The 20,518-nt window shown below is 34.3% G+C and overlaps 3 protein-coding genes across 3 annotated transcripts; 2 read left to right on the top strand and 1 right to left on the bottom strand.

Moving 5' to 3' along the window:
* The first annotated feature begins 1,948 nt into the window (after positions 1-1,948).
* Positions 1,949-13,772, top strand: LOC135845350 (uncharacterized). The gene is made up of 4 exons (XM_065363840.1): positions 1,949-2,200; positions 5,824-5,988; positions 10,540-10,604; positions 13,638-13,772. Exons 2-4 carry the CDS (start codon positions 5,825-5,827, stop codon positions 13,763-13,765), a joined length of 357 nt encoding a protein of 118 aa, XP_065219912.1. The 5' UTR covers positions 1,949-2,200; position 5,824; the 3' UTR covers positions 13,766-13,772.
* A 3,485-nt stretch (positions 13,773-17,257) lies between these two features.
* Positions 17,258-18,122, bottom strand: LOC135843786 (RING-box protein 1-like). The gene has a single exon (XM_065361799.1). It carries the CDS (start codon positions 17,862-17,864, stop codon positions 17,526-17,528), a length of 339 nt encoding a protein of 112 aa, XP_065217871.1. The 5' UTR covers positions 17,865-18,122; the 3' UTR covers positions 17,258-17,525.
* Positions 18,123-18,468: 346 nt separating this feature from the next.
* On the top strand, positions 18,469-20,300 carry LOC135844689 (mitochondrial ribosome-associated GTPase 2). The gene is made up of 7 exons (XM_065363002.1): positions 18,469-18,705; positions 18,782-18,928; positions 19,015-19,131; positions 19,198-19,419; positions 19,496-19,634; positions 19,703-19,935; positions 20,021-20,300. The coding sequence occupies exons 1-7, from the start codon at positions 18,556-18,558 to the stop codon at positions 20,204-20,206; spliced, it is 1,194 nt and encodes a 397-aa protein (XP_065219074.1). The 5' UTR covers positions 18,469-18,555; the 3' UTR covers positions 20,207-20,300.
* The last annotated feature ends 218 nt before the right edge of the window (positions 20,301-20,518 follow it).

Raw genomic sequence — 20,518 nt, 5'->3', positions numbered from 1 at the left:
AGATGTTTGAATCTTGTTTATCTTGTGAGGTGAAATGCGAAGGTTGACGAGCGTAAATGTATAATACATATTATATTGCTGTAATATGCATCAACGATGAGAGAAGGTTTTTCCTTTCAAATTGTATAATTTCAGCTAATCAAATTTCATGCCCAAAATCGGAAATACTCGTATTTAATCCACAAAAAAATAAAAACATTTTACAGAATGGTAATAGCTGAAATATCCTTAGCAATTCTTTCAAGTTTCATTATATTCTACCTATTTACTAGTTTTTTTTGGTAAAAATTGCTCATTTTAATCCACATTTTTTTTTTTAGGTTGAATCCGTGTTTATATTTGAGAAAAGGCTCAGTATTTCTGAAATACGTGGATCATATTCAATTAGACGTTTATGAAAATGGCATGTTTCAAAAACTAATGGAAGACTACAGAGATCTTCGTAAAAATGTGAAACTTTCGTAGCAATCAATTTTTCAAATTTTTTTAGATGTGTTTGAACGGCATGTGATATGTTTATGATGAGGGTGAAATATTTTTTTGAAAAATAAATTAGTCAAGTAAGTACCTATTTGTGAAACGTTCCCATGTAAAAATATACTGCTATTCATAGGTACCTACTAACATTGAAAACATTATTTTTCCATCACAAAGTACCTAATAAGTAATAAGTAATAGGTACGTCTAAGTATATCTTGTAAAATCTATGAAAACTGAATACCTAATAAGTACATTTTTTTTTTCTGAAAGTGCTTCACATTAAAAATAAAAAGATACATAATTGCATACCTAAGCAGATATCCACACAAACATTAACCGGAAAAAATGGTCATCAATAACCGTAACCTGAACCTTAACCATAACCTTTAACCGAAATTTTGAATTTCTTGTTTAATTTTTAACCGTAAGTTAACCTTAACCGGAAATATTTTTTTTTTGGTTAACAAGCCTGGTTTTTACTATTGATAGTGTTTTCGAGTGAAAATTTCAGTAGTTTTTACTAGGCTATCGATAATTTTTTTGATAGTAACAAAAACTATCGATACTATCGATAGTTTTTTCGATAGTTTTCAATTGTCATTAAAAACTGATAATGGGTGTGATTCCACGAATTTGGAGGTTCATTATTACGTTTTTTATCTGAAAAAATCAAGGGACATCATTTTGAGAGAAAAAAAACAGAAACAACACTTTTTTTAATTGAAAAAATGGACAATAGCCATCATTTTTTACAAAAATTTGGCTAAAAATTCAATAAAACATTGGATTTTGGATAGTTTGATAGTTCGATAGTTCCAAAAACTATAGATACTATTGAAAAACTATCGATAGTTTGCCATCACTATTAGGTAGTCAATGTCAAAGGTGAAAGGTATGATTTTAGTAAGTAGGTATAGGCTTTTTCACATTTAAAAAAAGAGTTACATACATTTAGCCCCTTCAAAAATGAAGGTGGGCAAACGATGTATAATACACTTCTCTTTCAGAAAATTATTTCCTATCATCCTGAATGTTTAAATTTATGATTAGAATGATTTTTCGATAAAATTGAATTTTTAATAAAAATGCAATTTCTCATATTTTTATGTATGCATGGTTGCCTAGGAAGACTAGATAGGGAGTCTGAGACCAGGTGCGGCGAGCTCAGCACCAGCTAGGCTACAGGTTGGTACGAGCAGTAGCTCTCCTTTCAATTCCATACCACTTAAGTATAGTATAAGTACCATATAGCCGGTTAAAATAACATGTTAAACATCAGATAAGCTAAAAGAGGAGACAGTTGAAAATCTTCGCTCGTATTTGTTTCATGGTACATATAAACACGTTTGAAATTTGAATGCTTTAGCGATGTTCATTTTATTCTGGGAAAAATTGGACTTGTTGTAACGCATAATGCAACATAAAGTCTCCCTTGCTCTTCGCTTTCATTTTCATAGAATACGTGGTCTTATCTCATTTTAAATAAACACCCTGCAAAGTGATTTAGTCTCAGTCGTCGCACGTCAGTCGATTACTTATGCATTTCATCAGGTTTAATTCGTAAATTAATTAACTTATTTTAATAAAAAGAATAAATTGGTGCGTATCGCAGTGTTTGTTTCTTTAACGGAACTCCATTAGCGTAGACTTCGAAGAATTGATTGAAGTTGTAGAAAATCTATAAGTACGAGTACAAGTACATCGATCGTTTGTCTATCACGTGAGTTTTCATCATCATAATTTGCCTTCATATTAATACTATTCCTCGTTTTAATTTCATAATTTCGTTCTATTTCAATTACTTGATATTCAGGTAGGATGTTTGAAATGAAAAAATGAGCAAAAAATGCATATCTTTCAAAAAAAAATTTAATAGGAAAAATTTGATTGCTTAATGGCTGTTGAATAAGGAAATATTTTTTTTTTAATTTACTTCATTCAAATTGAGTATAGCATTGAATTGATTATGAGTAAGTATACCTATACTATGTGTTTAGTTTTTAGTGAAAAGGTATTTGGAAAAATTAAGCGTAAATTTTTCCTAAAGCTTGCTGCAGAATAAAGACGAACGTTTTTCTGTGAGAATTCGGGAATCTATGTTGACGAAATTATATTCGTTCGATATACGTGTGTAATTTCAATGGTTTGACAGTCAGGTAGGATATATGGGACAAACTTAGTCCTATCTAATTTGTAATTACAAAATCGAAGTCCCAATAGATTCTTTCAAAAAATGCATATTTTCGAAATCTTAGGTATAACTTTACTGTAGTCTGTCGCACGAAATTACATGGTTCATAGATGATGAGAAAAAGAAAAAAATCTGTTACAACTTTAAAGTTATTGGGATGTATTCAAATTTTGCCCCAGTGTGCACTGGGAGATTTTCAGTTCCACTAGAAATTCTTTCGTGTAAATTTTATAAATGTTCTGAATTAATGGGAGGTGGTTCTAGTGGCGGTGTGAATCTGTGAATCATGATTCATCTTTAAAATGATCTATGCTGGAATTTCCAAGTGAAGGTTCTACTTTTACTTTCTTTAATGTTCGATGATCATGTCTTTTGAAGGCTCATTTTTGCCGAAATTAGTCACTTTGAGATAAAAAAAAGGTTGATTTGAGCGGATGCTAGTTCGCAGAAGAATTACTTTGAATGAATTTTCCGGAGATAGGTACATAGTAGGTATGGAGTTACTGAAAAATTTATTTCATGAATGGATCAAAATTTGATTACAATGGAAGTAAATTGCTATATTTTTTTTTACAAAATTCCAAAAATTTCAAGTTTTTTTTTCAAAATGAGGTACTCTAGATATTTATCGCCGCCATCTGAATAACAGTACACAGGTAGGGTAAACTGCCCAGTGCCCAGTGGTTGACACTTTAGCCCAGTCAAATAGCAGAAAAAAATGGCCGAACCCAAACATAATTCACAACGAAGGTTTTTTTGGTGAATATTGTTTAGGGCGGTGTGCTGAATAATATACTAAAAGTCGCCGCCCCTACCCAACGAGCTAACCCCCCCACAGTGGATCAAAGCCCCCCAAAATCAGTTTTTCGTCAAGAACTCCTGAAATATTGAATTTTGAGTAAAATAAGCCCAGTGATCATTTCATCTCCTCCCCAATACCTATCAAATGAGCTATCGACCAACTCCCTAGCCTCAAGGGGGGTGGCGCTACGACCCCTCAAGTGATGTGATTTCAATAATTTTACATTTTATGATTTGGGACTTGTAACCTGTTCTAATTGATAAAATGAAGTCAAACTTGGGGAATGAGATTCTTTTGAGAGCTAGAGTTGACCTTTGGAGTGGGGAGGGTCAAAGTTGAAAATTACAGAAAGGTCATTTTTTTGTTGGGGCATAACATGACCCCAAATGGATGAAAAGGGTCCAAAATCATACCATCGGACAGTACCCTATCTGTGATCAACATATCCAAATTTCAGCTTCCTAGGTCATCCCCACTCCTTTTAAGATGGAAAACACCGAAAATAGGGGCAAAATAAGGGGATTTTTAGCTTAATTCCGCTTTAAATGGGGTGGAAATGACCTAGGATGCTGAAATTTGGATATGTTGATCACAGATAGAGTACTGTTCGATGGTATGATTTTGGACCCTTTTCATCCATTTGGGGTCATGTTATGCCCCTACAAAAAAATGACCTTTCTGTAATTTTCAACTTTGACCCTCCCCACTCCAAAGGTCAACTCTAGCTCTCAAAAGAATCCCATTCCCCAAGTTTGACTTCATTTTATCAATTAGAACAGGTTACAAGTCCCAAATCATAAAATGTAAAATTATTGAAGTCAGATCACTTGAGGGGTCGTAGCGCCACCCCCCTTGAGGCTAGGGCGTTGGTCGATAGCTCATTTGATAGGTATTGGGGAGGAGATGAAATGATCACAGGGCTTATTTTACTCAAAATTCAATATTTTAGGAGTTCTTGACGAAAAACTGATTTTGGGGGGCTTTGATCCACTGTGGCGGGGTTAGCTCGTGGGGTAGGGGTGGGGACTTTTAGTATGTTATTCAGCACACCGCCCTAAACAATATTCACCAAAGAAACCTTTGTTGTGAATTATGTTTGGGTCAAATTGCATATTGACTGGGCTACTTGTGTAATTGCTTCGTTCAGTTTGATGTTCTGGCAATACTGATACTCACATGATGTAATTTATACCTTGCTTGTACTTCACCATAACTTGAAACCTTTTGCTCATTTCAATGTGGCGTCATTCGAGATATAAATTTTTATAAAAAATTTGTGAAATTTCAGCATCATATTTTGATGTGCAAGTACCTATTTTACAATAAATTAAAATTTCATAAATCAAAAAGTTTATTCTTTTTCTGAAAACTAATGAGATATCCTGAAAGGTATTGAAATGTAGATGATGTTGGTCAGTTGGTCATCTAGATATACTTCATTCTTGCTTTTTTATCAGAAATAAGCCAGTTGCCAATCACTGGATATCAAAATGCATAATTTTCCTGTGGTTGACATAGTGTAAAAACTAAAAAATATGAATTTTGTGATCATAATTCTTTAAAATTTCATGTACAGGTAAAAAATGACATTATCAAAGCCGAATAAAAGGAAGAAGTTTGAAGCAAGAAAAATTAATTACAAAATTCGCATTGCTTAGGTACACTATGTCAACCACTGGACAATTATGCATTTTGATATCCAGTGATTGACAACTGGCTTATTTCTGATAAAAAGCAAAAATTATGTATATTGAGATGATCAACGTCATCTACAGTAGTTTTTGAAGTAGGTAGGTACATGGTACATGTTTTCCTGCATACATATGTATTTCAGTACCTACCTATGTCAATCACTAGTTGTTGGTTGTCAATCACTGGGCAAAAAAGTTGATATTTTCAAAAAAAAAATTGAAGGTCACAGTAGTGTCCTTTTTTGATGAAATATAAGTCAAAATGACGGCAAGGAGTGGGGACATATCTTATACTAGGACATTTTCAAAAAAAACATATGCATAGGAGAAAAAAAATTTTAAGTGAAAAAAGCGCCTCCAAGTGTGTCAACCACTGGGCAGTTAACCCAACAGGTGAATGTATATCAACTCTACAAACAACGTTAAATGTCCCTAAATAGTAAAATGAATAGAATTATGACGCGTGAAGCGAAAGTAATATACCTAAAATTCGAAAAATTATTACAATAATACCGTACGTTTCGGCACTCTAGTTGCCTTCATCAGCGGCTAAACATGACTGAATCAATTGTAGTATGTACTTATGAAACCATTTAGGGTTGATCATGAATGGATTCGTCTAATTTATTCTAATTATCAAATTGTTTGAATTTTTGCAGAATGAATGCGAATGTTGATAGAAATCATGGCCCGCAAAGAATAAAAAAAGATCGTATAATTGTGACAACAGCACGATTTCTTAGGCGCAGATTTAACTCTGGAAATCGCCGAAATCGGTACACCGAATGGAACGTGAGAAAAATCGGAAATTCAATTAGAAATTTGTAAGTATTCATACACAAAAATTTGAACCATTTGCTCTCTTTTGCGCCGATTGTACGGCTGTTTTTGGTTTTTGCGAATTAATTTTGACATTTAGACACCTCCGTTGCAGTGCAAATGCCTTCGAATGTCGAATCCTTTTGAAAATTTTTATTTCCCAAGAGCTTCATCAACCTCCTTTATCACGACTATGTCTCCAACAGCTATTTCGACTATTTCGTTTCTCCATTTAGAGCGTTGTTGTAAAGAATGTATAGGTATACTCTTGACACCATTTTTCCCAGAAGGACTTTGTTGATGAGTTCAATTGTGCTCAACTTGTTGCCAAAAGTGTGCAAGCAGATGAATTTTCTAACGACTTGAAAAAATTGAAAACTAAAGGCAAGGTAGGGAAAATTGGAACCAGTTGCTCCCTTTTGCGCCGATTGTACGGCCGTTTGGCGTTTTTGGTTTTTGCGAATTAATTTTGACATTGAGACACCTCCCTTGCTATGCGAATGCTTTCGAATCCTTTTGAAAATTTACAAATTTACCCACTACCCTCCGGTCCAGAAGATGATGGAGATGGAACTTTTAGCATAAGGAACTGGACGGCTGGACCATAATGCTCAGCCGGTCACTTGAACTTGACTCTGTTCTGTTTTGCCATTCATTCGTTAAATATACTTGAGCGCGATTATTTGATTTTCAAAGCAAACTCAGTTTGAATTATTTTATTTCTATTTCCTATTTCGGTTTATTCTCGTAATTCGCAAATCGTTCGCGATGGCCAATAATTTCGATCAAGATATCAATCTAGAAAAATCTGATGACCAAAGCGAGCCGAGATCACCCCTTCAAGCCAAAGATCCTCGCAAGTAGCATGTATGTTTGGTTTCTCTTTCTCAAATTCTTTTTCTCATTTTTAAATAGGTTTAGCTCTTTGCTTTGCTTTCGTAGATGATTAATGAAGTGGCTTAAAACTAGTTAAAATTTCGTCTATTTGAATAGGAACCTATTCTACGTCTTAGTAGGTACCTATTTTACTTCTCGTTTGTCCGGTGATATTTTGTATTCGATTTGTTTTGCGAGTTAGCTCGCCGCCACAAGATAGGTATTACCTAGTTGACCATGCGAAATTTTATTCATCGTATTCCCTAAATTTCCCTGAAGCAGGCAGGGCGGATTGTAGTTGTACGACTCTCGTTCAAATCACGTAAGTTTAACTCATTGTTTTTGACGAGTTAAACTGAGTTCAACTCTTGAACGGAGAGTCGTACAAGTGGCCCGCAGTCGAGAAATCGAACCCTAACTCACAGAGAAACGTACGAAAATAGCCTAGTCGATACAAGGTGATTAAAAATAACCAATAAGATAACTGCTACAAGTACACGTTTATTTAAAATAAGTAGGTATAAAGTATGTGCATACAAAAATAAATAATACGTTCAATAATATTCGAACAGATGCGAGTAAAGTGCGATTAATTATATGAATAAGAGTAGAAAATCACGCTGCTCTTCGAGGAACCACGTCGTTTCATCGAATAATATCGGATTTATTTCGGACAAAGACCACCTCCATTTCCTGTAAATTAAACGAGGGTCAGAATACTAGATTCTGATTAAGAATGACTACCTATCTAAATCTAACTAATCTATTCACCTATTTCCCTAAAAGACCAGTACGAATTTCCTACAATGAGAGCCTTGAGACCAAGAAGACCAAAATTACATCGAATCAAATTAAAGCTCCTAACGAAAGTTCCATCAAGTAGGTAATACCTATCTTGTGGCGGCGAGCTAACTCGCAAAACAAATCGAATACAAAATATCAACGGACAAACGAGAAGTAAAATACCTACTAAGACGTAGAATAGGTTCCTATCCAAATAGACGAAATTTTAACTAGTTTTAAGCCACTTCATTAATCATCTACGAAAGCAAAGCAAAGAGCTAAACCTATTTAAAAATGAGAAAAAGAATTTGAGAAAGAGAAACCAAACTTACAGCTACTTGCGAGGATCTTCGGCTTGAAGGGGTGATCTCGGCTCGCTTTGGTCATCAGATTTTTCGAGATTGATATCTTGATCGAAATTATTGGCCATCGCGAACGATTTGCGAATTACGAGAATAAACCGAAATAGGAAATAGAAATAAAATAATTCAAACTGAGTTTGCTTTGAAAATCAAATAATCGCGCTCGAATATATTTAACTAATGAATGGCAAAACAGAACAGAGTCAAGTTCAACTGAGCGGCTATGCCAATACATATGGTATTATGTAGGAACATTAGTAGGTACCCGGTAAACACACCGAATGCGATTCGCCGGCGGAAATCGCAGTGGCAAAAATCGCGTTCGATTCGCCGGCGAATAGAACGCGACAATCGCGCTGAAAAAATTTGAAAAAACCACTGCTGAATCCGCCGGCGATACGCCTACGAATTTCGCAATGATTTTTTCGTTGTTTCCAGTGCGATTGTCGCCTTCTATTCGCCGGCGAATAGAATGCGAATTTGGTATCTACAGTTCCTTACTATATTTTTCTTGTGATGTTCGCATTTGATTCGCATTCCATCGAAGCAGAATGCTGAATGTTGTGAATTTCATCTTTTCGTTCGTGTTGATTTAAAATTGGTTTTCTGGAGGTTTTTTTTTTTGGTGATAATAAACAAATTTATTCGTGATGATTTTAAATGCATTTTTCGTTGTGATGTAGAATAAATTGTTTGGCGATGATACTGATACAGTTTGGAATTTTTTTGTGAATTATTTCAAACAAATTTTTCGTAGTTATTTTTGACACTTTTTTTTTTGGTGATTTTTGAATTTTTTTTGTGATTATTTCGAATGATTTTTTCGTAGCTATTTTTGACACTTTTTTTTGGTGATTTTTGGAATTTTTTTTGATTATTTCAAATGATTTTTTCGTATTTATTTTTGACACTTTTTTTGGTGATTTTTTAAATAACATTTTCACTATAGTGACTTAAATTAAATGTTTTTAAAATTTATATTAGAATTTTTCATGGTGATTTGATTTTAAACTGTTTTTTAGATGATGAATTCTGATACATTTTTTGCAAGTTATCTGTTGCAGAAGAATTTTTTCGTGATGATTTTAAATGGATTTTTTATGGTGATTTAGAATAATTATTCTAAATCCCCATAATTTAATTTTTTTAGTTTTTGGTTATTTTAATAAATTACAGTTATGACGTTGGTGCATTCTTGTGTTGAGCGATTTTGATTTACTCAAGTATAGGTACCTACTTCATTGTTTTTTCCTAATTTGTCCTCCTACATCAGAATCAGAAAGTATTCTTCACCAGTGCTGTGAGAACGCGGAAGTGCTCGTTCCCGTTCCCGTTCTTTGTTCTCACAATAAAGAACGCTGTTCTTTGTTCCTTATTGCTCCCAAATCCAACACCTCGTTCCTGTTCCTAGTTCTTGTGCTCCATAAGCAGAAGCGTTCCCGTTCCCGTTCTCGTTCTCAATCAAATTTCCAAAATTTACGTTCCTGTGTTCCCGTTCCCGTTCCCAATAGGGTTCTGTGGTACAAGTGAAGCCATTTTTGATGGAAATTTTTACATTTTCTTCAATTGTACCCAAAAACTACTAAAAGTTTGTGGAAAAAACATATTTTTTCCTATTTTTCAGAGTTTTGGGAGGCAATTTGAGAACCCTAAAAGAACATCTAAGAATGCCAAATTAGCACTCCGTTCCCGTTCCCGTTCTCGTTCTCACAAATTTAATGTTCTCGTTCTTCAAAAGAACGTTCTTCAAGAGGATTTGTGTGATTGTCCGTTCGTTCTTTGAAGGAAATTTGAAAAGTCGCGTTCTTTATGCGTTCCCATTCCCGTTCTCGTTCGTTCTCACAGCACTGTTCTTCACTTAATTTACTCGTTATTTGTTTTCTCAATTTTAAATTGTATAAACAAGTAAATCACTCGTAAATTAGTTGAAGAATACTTTTTGATTCTAATGTGGTAGAAGAAACTAGGAAAAAAACCAAAACAAACATCATTGCGATTTCCGCCGACGAATCGCCTTCGAATCGCGTTCTATTTCAACGCTGATATCGCTGCGATTCCCGCCGGCTATTCGCCTTCGGATTTCGCTGCGGAAAAATCGGACATTTTCGCCGGCGAATAGAACGCGATTCCCACCGGCGATCCGCCGGCTGCCAATACGATGGTCGCCTTCTATTCGCTGGCGTATTGCGTACTATGCTATGTGTTTACCGGGTAGACCTACAGGATGCCCAGAAATATCGAGTACCTACCCCAAAGAAAGTTTTTCATTAAAAATATAGGTTGGCAACGTGAAATAGATGCATATGATTGGTGGAATGTTATCTCTCCAGTCCAACAACCAATCATGTGCTATCATTTTATCATTCACTGTGACCAACCAAAGTATTTTAGTAGAAAAATTTTTTAGGGGTACTCTATATTTCTGGGCACCCTGTACCATAAGACCCTATCTGGAGTTGAGTTTGAGTTAACATGATTAAATTCAACCTTATTTAGTAGGTACATAAACATATATTGTATAATTTTCTGTTTTAGAATTCAGGAAGACTGGAATCCGCCTGCTGAGTATAGAATATACTACAACGACGATATTGATATTCGTAAGTTCTCATATGTATGTATAAGCAATCAATTCAATAATACTGAAATAGAGTCGTTCCAATCGAATCACAAATTCGATTAAATTACATTAGTCAACAGTCGTATTGTGAGAAACATTTTTATGAGAAAAAGAAAAAATAAAGATGCGATTATGTATAATTTAAACCTGAGCAACACAGTTCCCAAGATTTGTAAAATCATGATGGATTATTGTTGGGTACCTCAAAAAAAATTGCCGAATGGAATTATCGCCCCCCCAACCCACCCACCTTGGACGGTATAGCAACGCGTTTTTTGCCAGTGGGGAGAAAATTCTGGTATCACGCGGAATGTGCAGGAGAACGTTATAACGCTATACGCTGCACACTGGACCTTTCAACACAATTTTTTTCAGAAATTTTTATCAGTGGGATGTGTCTTTTTACAGTACTTTCTTTCTACAAATCTAAAAAATTGAAATTTTGTCTGCAAAAGGCTCATATTATTTGCAAAAAAAAATCCGCGTTTTTTTTTGCAAAATTAAGCGAAATTTGCGAAAATTGTATACTACAAAAAATAATGAAAACGTGTTCAAAAAGTAGTCAAAAGCTCATCTACTGAAGTTAGCAAGGATTGTAATCATGATCACTGAATTAAAAAATACCAAAAAAATTCAAATGTAGTTCAGAGCAATTCAGTTACAATTCTCACATTCTTTTCGATTTAAAAAGTGATTCCAAAAATAGCCGAATGATAAATTATACAATTTATATTTTTCGGTGGAAATTACAAACCATAAAAAATTGATTAACTCAATCCCAATTTGGCTTGACAGGAAGAGGAAAAAATTTTAGACCAAAATTGACCCATCAAGAGGGACAAATCGTTTGAAAAATAAATTTTTTAGCGTTTTTGCAGGTCCTTTACCCATACCAAATATTCTGAAAAAAGTATACGTTGTGTAGGTAGGTATCTTATCTAGGACTTTTTTGTGATGGGGAGGCAGGGGGACGCCATCCCCCTAAAGAAAAGTTCGAAATTATCGAAAAATTTCCATAAAAACTAAAAAAATGTACGAATTTGAAAAAAATGAAAAAATGAATAAATTTTGGAAACTTTTTAAAAAAATGTTGAATTGTCGGTATAGTAAAGTGCGAAAACGAGATTAGAATTACGATGAAAATTCGTAAATCTAAAATTTAGCATTCAAGTTTGTACCTCAGTACTTATCTTACACGTCGGGGAGCCCGCTCAAGAATTATTGCACCCCCCCCCTCGGTCGATTCTCTAGGACAACTTTTTTCTTAAAGGGGGAGTCCTGAGGAACATTTCTAGCCCTTGTACTCAAAAAAAAGGTGGCTCTACTTACAAAATGGCGGCAATTTTAATTGCGCCATTTTATTTGACAGATCAGCCGAAATCGCAGATTTTGCGTTCCAACATAGGCCTTGCACGAAATTTTTTAAACCTTACAAAAGTAAATCGAAAGATTAGGCAAACATTTTTCACCTGTCAAAATTTCAAGCGCTAAAGTGCATTTTTCGATTTTTGGTGAATTTTTGAAAATCAAATTCAGACCAAATATGAGGGGAAAAATCAAAATTTTACCTAATTGACCAAGAAAGCTGAAATTTGGGATATACCCTATTTTCGAAATGCCAAATCGATTGGAAACTGCTTCAAACCGTTTTGAGCAGTTTTGGAGCTTCCAGAAAATTTTTGAAACTCGAAATTTCCACAAAATTTCATCAAAATGGAGTATGGAAAGCTGAAATTTATTCTGTAAACTAATTCCAATGCGCTAAGAAGTACTGCAGGTAAATTTCAAGTCGTTTTGGAGCCTCCAGCGACTTCTTGAAAATTCTGGAGCCTCCAGCAGAGTTTTTAAACTTTAAATTTTTACAAAATTTCATCAAATGGAAATGGAAAGCTGAAATTCATTTCGCAGACTAATTTCAATGCGATATGAAGTCGACTACATGGTGGTTTCAAATGGTATTGAAGCTTCCAGCTACTTTTTGGAAATTTCAATTTTCCAAAAAACGCGATACGACCTTTCAAAAAGTCGCTGGAGGCTCCAAAACGACTTGAAATCCACCAGCAGCCGACTTTGTAGCGTATTGAAATTAGTTCGCAGAATGAATTTCGACTTTCCATCTCCGTTTGATAAAATTTTGGGGAAATTTCGTGGCTCCAGTAATGTTCAAAAAATCGCCGGAGGCTCCAAAATGACTTGAAATCCCCCTGCAGTTGACTACGTAGCGTATTGAAATTAGTTTGCAGAATAATTTTCAGCTTTCCAACTCCATTTTGATGAAATTTTGTGGAAATTTCGAGTTTCAAAAAAATCTACTAGAGGCTCCAGTAATTTTCAAAAAGTCACTAGAGGCTCCAAAATACAGAATACAGAATATTTATATTTAGCTTTTGTCTTTTACAAACAATATTTAGATACATTAAATGCCCCTCTATACCAACGAAGGTGAGCGAGGAGGCCGCAGTTAAACAAAACCAGTGAAATAACTTTGACATAAACGAGATTTTTTTGACAATTTAGGCAAAAACAGGAATTTTCAAAATTTTGGCTACTAACAAAGTGTCTTGGCCATTTCTGCAAAAAAAAGTTAGGACTTTTTGATAACTTATAAAAAAGGTATTTTTCGACAATTTTGGCAAAAAATGGACTTTTTTGGCAACTTTGACAAAAGTTGCGATTTTTTATAATTTAAAAAAAAACTTCTGTAGGTACAAAGTACAATTTTGGCAAAGATGAGACTTTTTGACAATTATTCTGCTGATAAGATTTTTTGAACATTTTGCCAAAAAAATGTGTTTTTTGGCTAAACTGTCCAAGAGTGGTGGGTGGAAATTCCTTTCGAAATTTTTGTTTGGAGGTACTTAACAATAATCCATCATGATTTTCCAAGGAACAGGGCCATTTCCCCTATCTTACCTGGGAATACCCTCTATATTTTTTCCCTATATCAGGCGTAAAATTTTCAGTCGAACCCCGTCCGTGACCCTGAAATGATTGTTCGATGATTGTTTTTCAGGCATGCCAGCCACTGAAGAAACTTTCGATGAACTTATGAACCTCTTAAGATACTTTCGAAGAGAAGTAGCTCAACATTATAGCGTAGCATTCATTCAACACTTAATGGAATACATTCGTGGATTTTGAAGTTAGATAATTATAATACACTTACGTATGTGTAGCAACTTTAGAAATAAAGTATAGTTTGATTTCGTATGGTATTTAAATTATTGCAAAATATCCACCGAAAAAATTTACAGAAAATTTGTACAATGTTGTGTTGTGTGGTTTTAAATATTTTATTTCACTGTCCTTTTTATAGTATATGTCTAGTTGACTACACGTTACAAAGGAGGTAATTTTTTCAATACCTACTTATGAAATTTTTCCCCTTATTTTCTGAATGAAAAGAGAAAAAATTTTAATTGAATCAAGAGTTTTAAAAGTCTATTTTTTACCAAAAAATTGATAAAAAATTATCGCTTTTTCGCAAAAAATTCCAAATATTTCACTTTTTTTCAAAAATATGTCCAAAAACCTTGAAGTACCAAAAATTGCTAAAAATCGTCGTTTTTTGGCAAAAATTGCTCAAAAGTCTCGTTTATACGCCAAAATTGCTAAAAAATCGTCGCTTTTTGACAAAAATTTCAAAAGGTACTCGAAAGTCTCACTTTTTTTTGTTAAAAATTAACCGAAAAAATGTAGGCTATACCAAATCTCACTTCTTGATGAAGAATGAAAATTTCCAAAAAAAAATTATTTATAATGATAGCCCAATGTCACAAATATTATGTGTTTTGTAGGTCTATAGGTAGTTGACTACACGTTACAAAGCAAGTATGTGCTACAGGTATCTTTCTCGTTGAATTTTCACGAATATTAGGATATTAAAGGTGAGTTGTAGTCATCGTAGTAGGTATTAATATCAAAATACCACCTATCATCTCCCAGATGCCTAATTTTGTTATTTGGAAATAGAGCAACTAAACAGCAATTAGAAGTGATGCTTCAACAAAATGTGAGTTCGTTTATTTTGTAAAAATGAATCAGTCAAGTATTCGAGATGTCTTGATTGAGGGACGGGGCGAGGTGGGTACGATACTGTGTCTGTTCAACATATCCTTTGCAAGCACATCAACCACGACGGCGTGTTTGTATTTTGCAGGAAAGAACATCAAAACAGTATCAAGTTCACATCATATGAAGAAACTGAAAACCATCTACCTATCTACTCGTTAGCAATTTCTAATGCAAACTATTCTATATGAGACCCCCTCTCCTCCCCTTTATTTAATAACAGAAAATATAGCTATAATTGAAATGTGAACCTTCATAGGTTTTCATTTCTATTGTTTTATTCAATGAAATCCGTTCAAATTAAAAAGAAATTGAATCAAGTGTTTGAAAATTTACAGAAATGAGATTTAAGAGGTGAATTGAGTCAACTTTATTGATGAAGAAAAAAAATTCTTCCAACAAAAATGAACCCATTAACCCATTTTTGAATAATACTGAGACGATGGAATACGAACAAGCCACGAAACACTGAAACAGTTATCAATTACGTTTCGGTAAATATTTTATTTTCTTATTTTCCCATTTGAGTTGAGAAAGAAGCGAATTACGTAAATTTTCCTGCACTGTGGTTTCATGGTTTGTTTGTATAAAATTCATAAAAATAATTCCGTGAAGTAGTGTTTTCAGGGCTAATACTCCCTTACTTTCCAACTAACTTGATCACATTCAATAAATTTCATTTTCTGAAGAAAATGAAAATGATAATTTCGAGAAGTGAATATAATTTGCGAAAGTATACACTTTTATTCCTTCTCAACTGGCTGCATTGTCTTTTTTCAGAGAAAGTTTCTCCTGTATTGTGCTAAAATTTAATCTCAAAGTCTCGCTTTCTGTAAAAATTATCATTTTTTCGCACTCCAAAAAGTAATTTTTTCTCCAAAAATTGTTCATTTTGTCAAACAATGCCAACAAGTCTTGCTTTTTCAACAAGAAATTGCGAAATAGTACTATTTTTTGGCAATAATTACTCAAAAGTCTAGCTTTTTTCTGAAATTGAAAAATCTTTGTTGTTGTATTGCCAAAAATTAACAAAAAAATATCGTTTTTTAACAAAATTGCTTTTAAAAAATTTACACTTTTCTAAAAATTACTCGAAAGCCTCGTTTTTTTGCCAGAAATAGCCTGAAGGTATTTTTTTTTTGACGAGAAGTCCTACTTTTCGCTGGAATTGACAAAGTCTTGCTGTTGGACCAGATTTCTTTTTTTTTTTCAAGTTAACAAAAATTTGTGGTGCCCTGAGCGAAGCGAGGACAAAAGCTTTTGAAAACTTGCCTTTGGAGAAGTAAAAAATGACGTTTTTCTTTCATCACAGGTCTTATTCAAAATTTACAATTGATCATTTTTTCAAAAATCCATGGATTTAGCGTGAAAATTACGAAATTCCCTGACTTTTCCAGTCTCGTGGACACCCTATACAACCAGTCCACCAGATACCAGAAGAGCCACTTGGTGGTTCAAAGTTCAAATCATGATACAGATTCATTCGTCAGAGAAATTTTCGCCGAATTCGTTGATTATAATATGATTGTATTACTCCAGTATATTCGAGTGACGCTAATAATCGTATGTATACATAGTGCGAGTCATGCTAAGAATGAATTGAATTCTATCGTGTTAGTGTATCAAACCAGGCATGGTAGGCGATGTATTTGGGGTCCAAGATGATATTTCAATAGAGGTTCATGGGGTAACTGTAAATTTTTCGAAGTCCTCCTGTTCTTCATCCTACAAAAAATATTGAATAAGTTTGAATAAAAAATGTAGGTTTTTTGTTCTTCATTTTTTTGCTCTCACCCACACATAAGTTAGCTCCCTTGGTGAAATATAAGTGGTACAGTTGAGCCTCCCTCCCCCTACAATTTAATCAAAATTGTGAAAAAAATAAACAAAATTTTCAAAATTGAAAGCATTTTAATCTAATTCCAAAACACCCAAGTTTCCCTACATTTTAAAAAAATCAAGTCTTATAGGAGATGGAAAGCCAGAGCTCCCTAATAGACCCGTTCGCGTACGAGTGTTGTGTGAATATAGTGGGTGTCTAAGCATTGTTTTTCTATGCAAAAGTTGTCCCGGTGAACCCGGTGAACCCTCACACAACGAAAGAAAAAACGCTTCGACTACGAAATATTAGTTAAATTCACGCTGTACCCGTACGCTTATTAAAACCGAATATCTCACCATGAACCGGTCTATTCTCCTTCATCCGTTCTCAAAAGTCAAAAGACAAAAAATTCCAAAAATCACAATGTTTACTTTTCACCCCCCCTTACTCCCAATTCAATCAAAAATAAGAAAAATCAACACATTAATTAAAATTTTTACCTTAGGTAGTTATTGCATTAAATCTTCAGAGAATTTCGACTCAAAATAAAAATGTCTCAGATAGATAGATTTTTCAAAAAATCGGGCTTCCAGCACAACTAAGCACATGCAACTACTTTCTCATCGTAGAGGACGGAGTTTACATTTACTACTTAGAATGGGAGGTGAAAAATTTTACGATGAAAAATTCAATAATTTCTCAATTACGTTAGAAAGAAAATAAAAAAATCAACTACAAAATACCACTAAATAAACGAAAAAATGTAATTATTTACCAATACAAAATACGAAAAAAAAATATATTAATTACAATTCAAAATATTCTCAAATGACAAGGATTTATGAGGAGTAAATTTAACACGCAGATCGTCCAACGCGAGCTTAACACTATAAAAATAAGAACGAAAAAATATTGTATGGAAACAGAAAAGAGCAGTTTCGCCAAACCAATCACGTAGGATATCTCTATTAGTAATATGTAGGTGGTTCGAACACGACGATCCAAAATTTAATGCCCGTATTTTTGAAACTCCCATTCACGATTATCCAAGGGGCATACTTGACGTGTTTTTAACCATCTCGAGATACAGTGGAAGTGAAAAGCGTGATTACAGACACCCCAAGCGACGGTGCATTCTTCGCTCGTAGCCGAAGCTTGGTTGGCTTGACATTCGATACACAAATCCATGATGTGGTTTCGGCAGATAGCACAGTTATCGACAACGATGTCCCAGGCCCATAATGCAACGGCGTTCCATTTTTTTACTTCGAATCGTTTTTTCTCCGTCACCGCTGTACTTGAGGACGGTTGTTCGTCGTCTTTAACGTCTACTTCCATCGAAGACATGTTCGCTGAGTGAATTTATAAGAAAGACTGTAGTTAACAAGAATGGCTTATCAGCAAAGAAATACTCACATTACGGGTTACAATCACGTAATGAGGAAACGTTGAGATCGTATAAATTTAACAAAAAGCACCGAACACTTGAGACTTTCACAACATAAAATCAAAAAATTAAAGAAGAAAGAAAGAATTTCATCAGAAAACAACGAGAAATGAAAACTAGAAAAGAAAAAGCAAGTAGGGTACTGAAATAGGGGGTATGCTGATAGGCCGGCCATCTTTGTTCAACGAAACAAAGTTTTCAGGTGGAAACGTTGGGGGGGAAATGTGAATTTAGAAAATCAACATTTCCCCCCCGACGTTTCCACCCGAAAACTTTGTTTCGTTGAACAAAGATGGCCGGCCTATCAGCATACCCCCTATTTCAGTACCCTAAAAGCAAGGGAACTGTTTTCATTTTTTTTTCTTGGAGATATCAGTCATGCTACGTTGCCAACTGGAACATTTCGGAAAAACAGTGCTGACATCTAGCGGTCGCATTTGAAAATATATTCAATTTGCACCACGTGGCAACGTTGTAAAGATTTTTTTTTATCAGATTTTGTTTTTTTGCGGCATGATTGATAAGAAAAATTCGAAAAATTCGAAAAATTGAAAAAAATGATTTATTTCATTTCAATTTTCTTCTAAAATAATGTCTTTTCGAAAATTTTATCGTTTAGCGAGTATTCTAGAACGCTATATCCATCCTGCGGCGAGGAATACACAATGGTGTGTAAAATATAACTATTCAACCGATGCGAAAGCACTTCGTAGTAAGAAGGGAAAGTCTTCCCTGAGATTCGTGAGTAATTTTTACTGAAAAAATAATTGTATGAGTACTTCAACGAACCATGGTAATAATCTGACCAATTTTTCAGGCTAGAGATTTCGTTGACTCGCGACTCGTACGTACTCGTGCGGGTAGCGGTGGAGAAGGATGCATTTCATTTTTACAATTATTTTGTAACGAGAACGCTGGCCCTGACGGAGGAGATGGTGGAAACGGTGGACATGTCATTTTCGAAGTAAGTAGTCTTCTTCGTAGTCTCATTAACCGCTGTGAAATCACTCCTACTATTACAATATTCATTTGTATTTGTTATTTCATCAGACTCATACCGACGTGCAAGGATTAAATCATGTTAAAACAGTTTTAGAAGCTGATGATGGTGAAAAAGGATACGGTAAAAGTTGTCATGGTCGAAATGCCAGTCATACGATAATTAGGGTAAATTACCCCTTAATTAAATTTCTTCGCCCTGTCTTCATTCACTATACGAAATCTTATATTTAGGTTCCTGTCGGTACCGTAGTCAAAAATGAATACGGCCGCGTTGTTGCTGATTTAAATGAAGAAGGTATGATGTTTTTGGCTGCTCGAGGAGGTGCAGGAGGCAAGGGTAACTCATTTTTCGCTTCTGATCTTGATCCAACGCCTAAAGTAGCTGAAATTGGAGCTGAAGGAGAAAACACCGTATATACTCTCGAATTAAGTAGCATGGCTCATTTTGGACTGGTTAGTCTCAGTACTTCCTATTTCTGTATACGAAATATAAAATCATTTCGATTGAAAACTGACGTATTTTTTTCAGCTGGGATTCCCTAATGCTGGAAAAAGCACTCTTTTGCAAGCTGTCACTCGAGCTAATCCTAAAGTTGCCGCATATCCATTTACTACATTAAAGCCTCATTTGGGTGTTGTACAGTATGACGACTACGAACAAATCACAAGTAAGTGTTCGTATTTAGATTCAAGACCTGTATTTTAACCGAATTTATAATCGTATTTTTTATTTCAGTCGCCGATTTACCTGGTTTGATTGAAGGCTCGCATCAAAACAAAGGTCTCGGAATTACGTTTTTAAGGCATGCTGAAAGATGTATGGGATTATTGATACTTTTAGATATGAGCGCATTAGACCCTTGGGATAATTTAAAAATATTACGTCATGAAGTTTTGTGCTTCAGTCAATCGTTGTGTGATAGGCCTCAAATTATCGTTGCTAATAAAATGGATGTACCTGGAAGTGAAGTAAGAATATGAGAGTTCATTCTCAGTATACTAACTTACTAGTAGACTCATTCTCATTATTAATTTAAAATATTTTCATTTTCAGGAAGCTTTGAAAGAGCTAAAGAAGAGGCTTCGAAATGAAATAATTGTACCAGTTTCTGCAAAACATGGTCTCAATTTAACGCAACTTCTGAGTGAAATGAGAAATATTTACGATAAGCAAATCGCCAGAAGAAAAAGACAGTTGGATAAGGATAGTACTCGTGCTTCTTATTTACCCTTGGGTTGAATAAATTCTATTTTTGGAACATTTTATGAATTATGGGCAGAATTAATTATTGTGTAATATAAAAACGAATAAATTTGTTGACTATTATCGTAAAGAGTCGTTAATTCATCATTTTATAGTTTGTTTTGTGTAGGTGCAGTTCATTCATTGTATTGTAGGAAGGCCCATAGGAACGTAAGTAAGTGAATGAGTACGTTGTATTGTACATATGGTACATACGTTTATTCTTAATTAGGACGTTAGGTACATTTTATATGTACGTACGTATTATTTTAATATTAATTCATTGAAGTCATCGAAGAACTAACGATT

Source organism: Planococcus citri, chromosome 4 (genome assembly GCF_950023065.1).
Source record: "Planococcus citri chromosome 4, ihPlaCitr1.1, whole genome shotgun sequence".
In the NCBI taxonomy this organism is placed as follows: domain Eukaryota; kingdom Metazoa; phylum Arthropoda; class Insecta; order Hemiptera; family Pseudococcidae; genus Planococcus; species Planococcus citri.
This window is presented reverse-complemented; position numbering and strand designations above follow the sequence as displayed.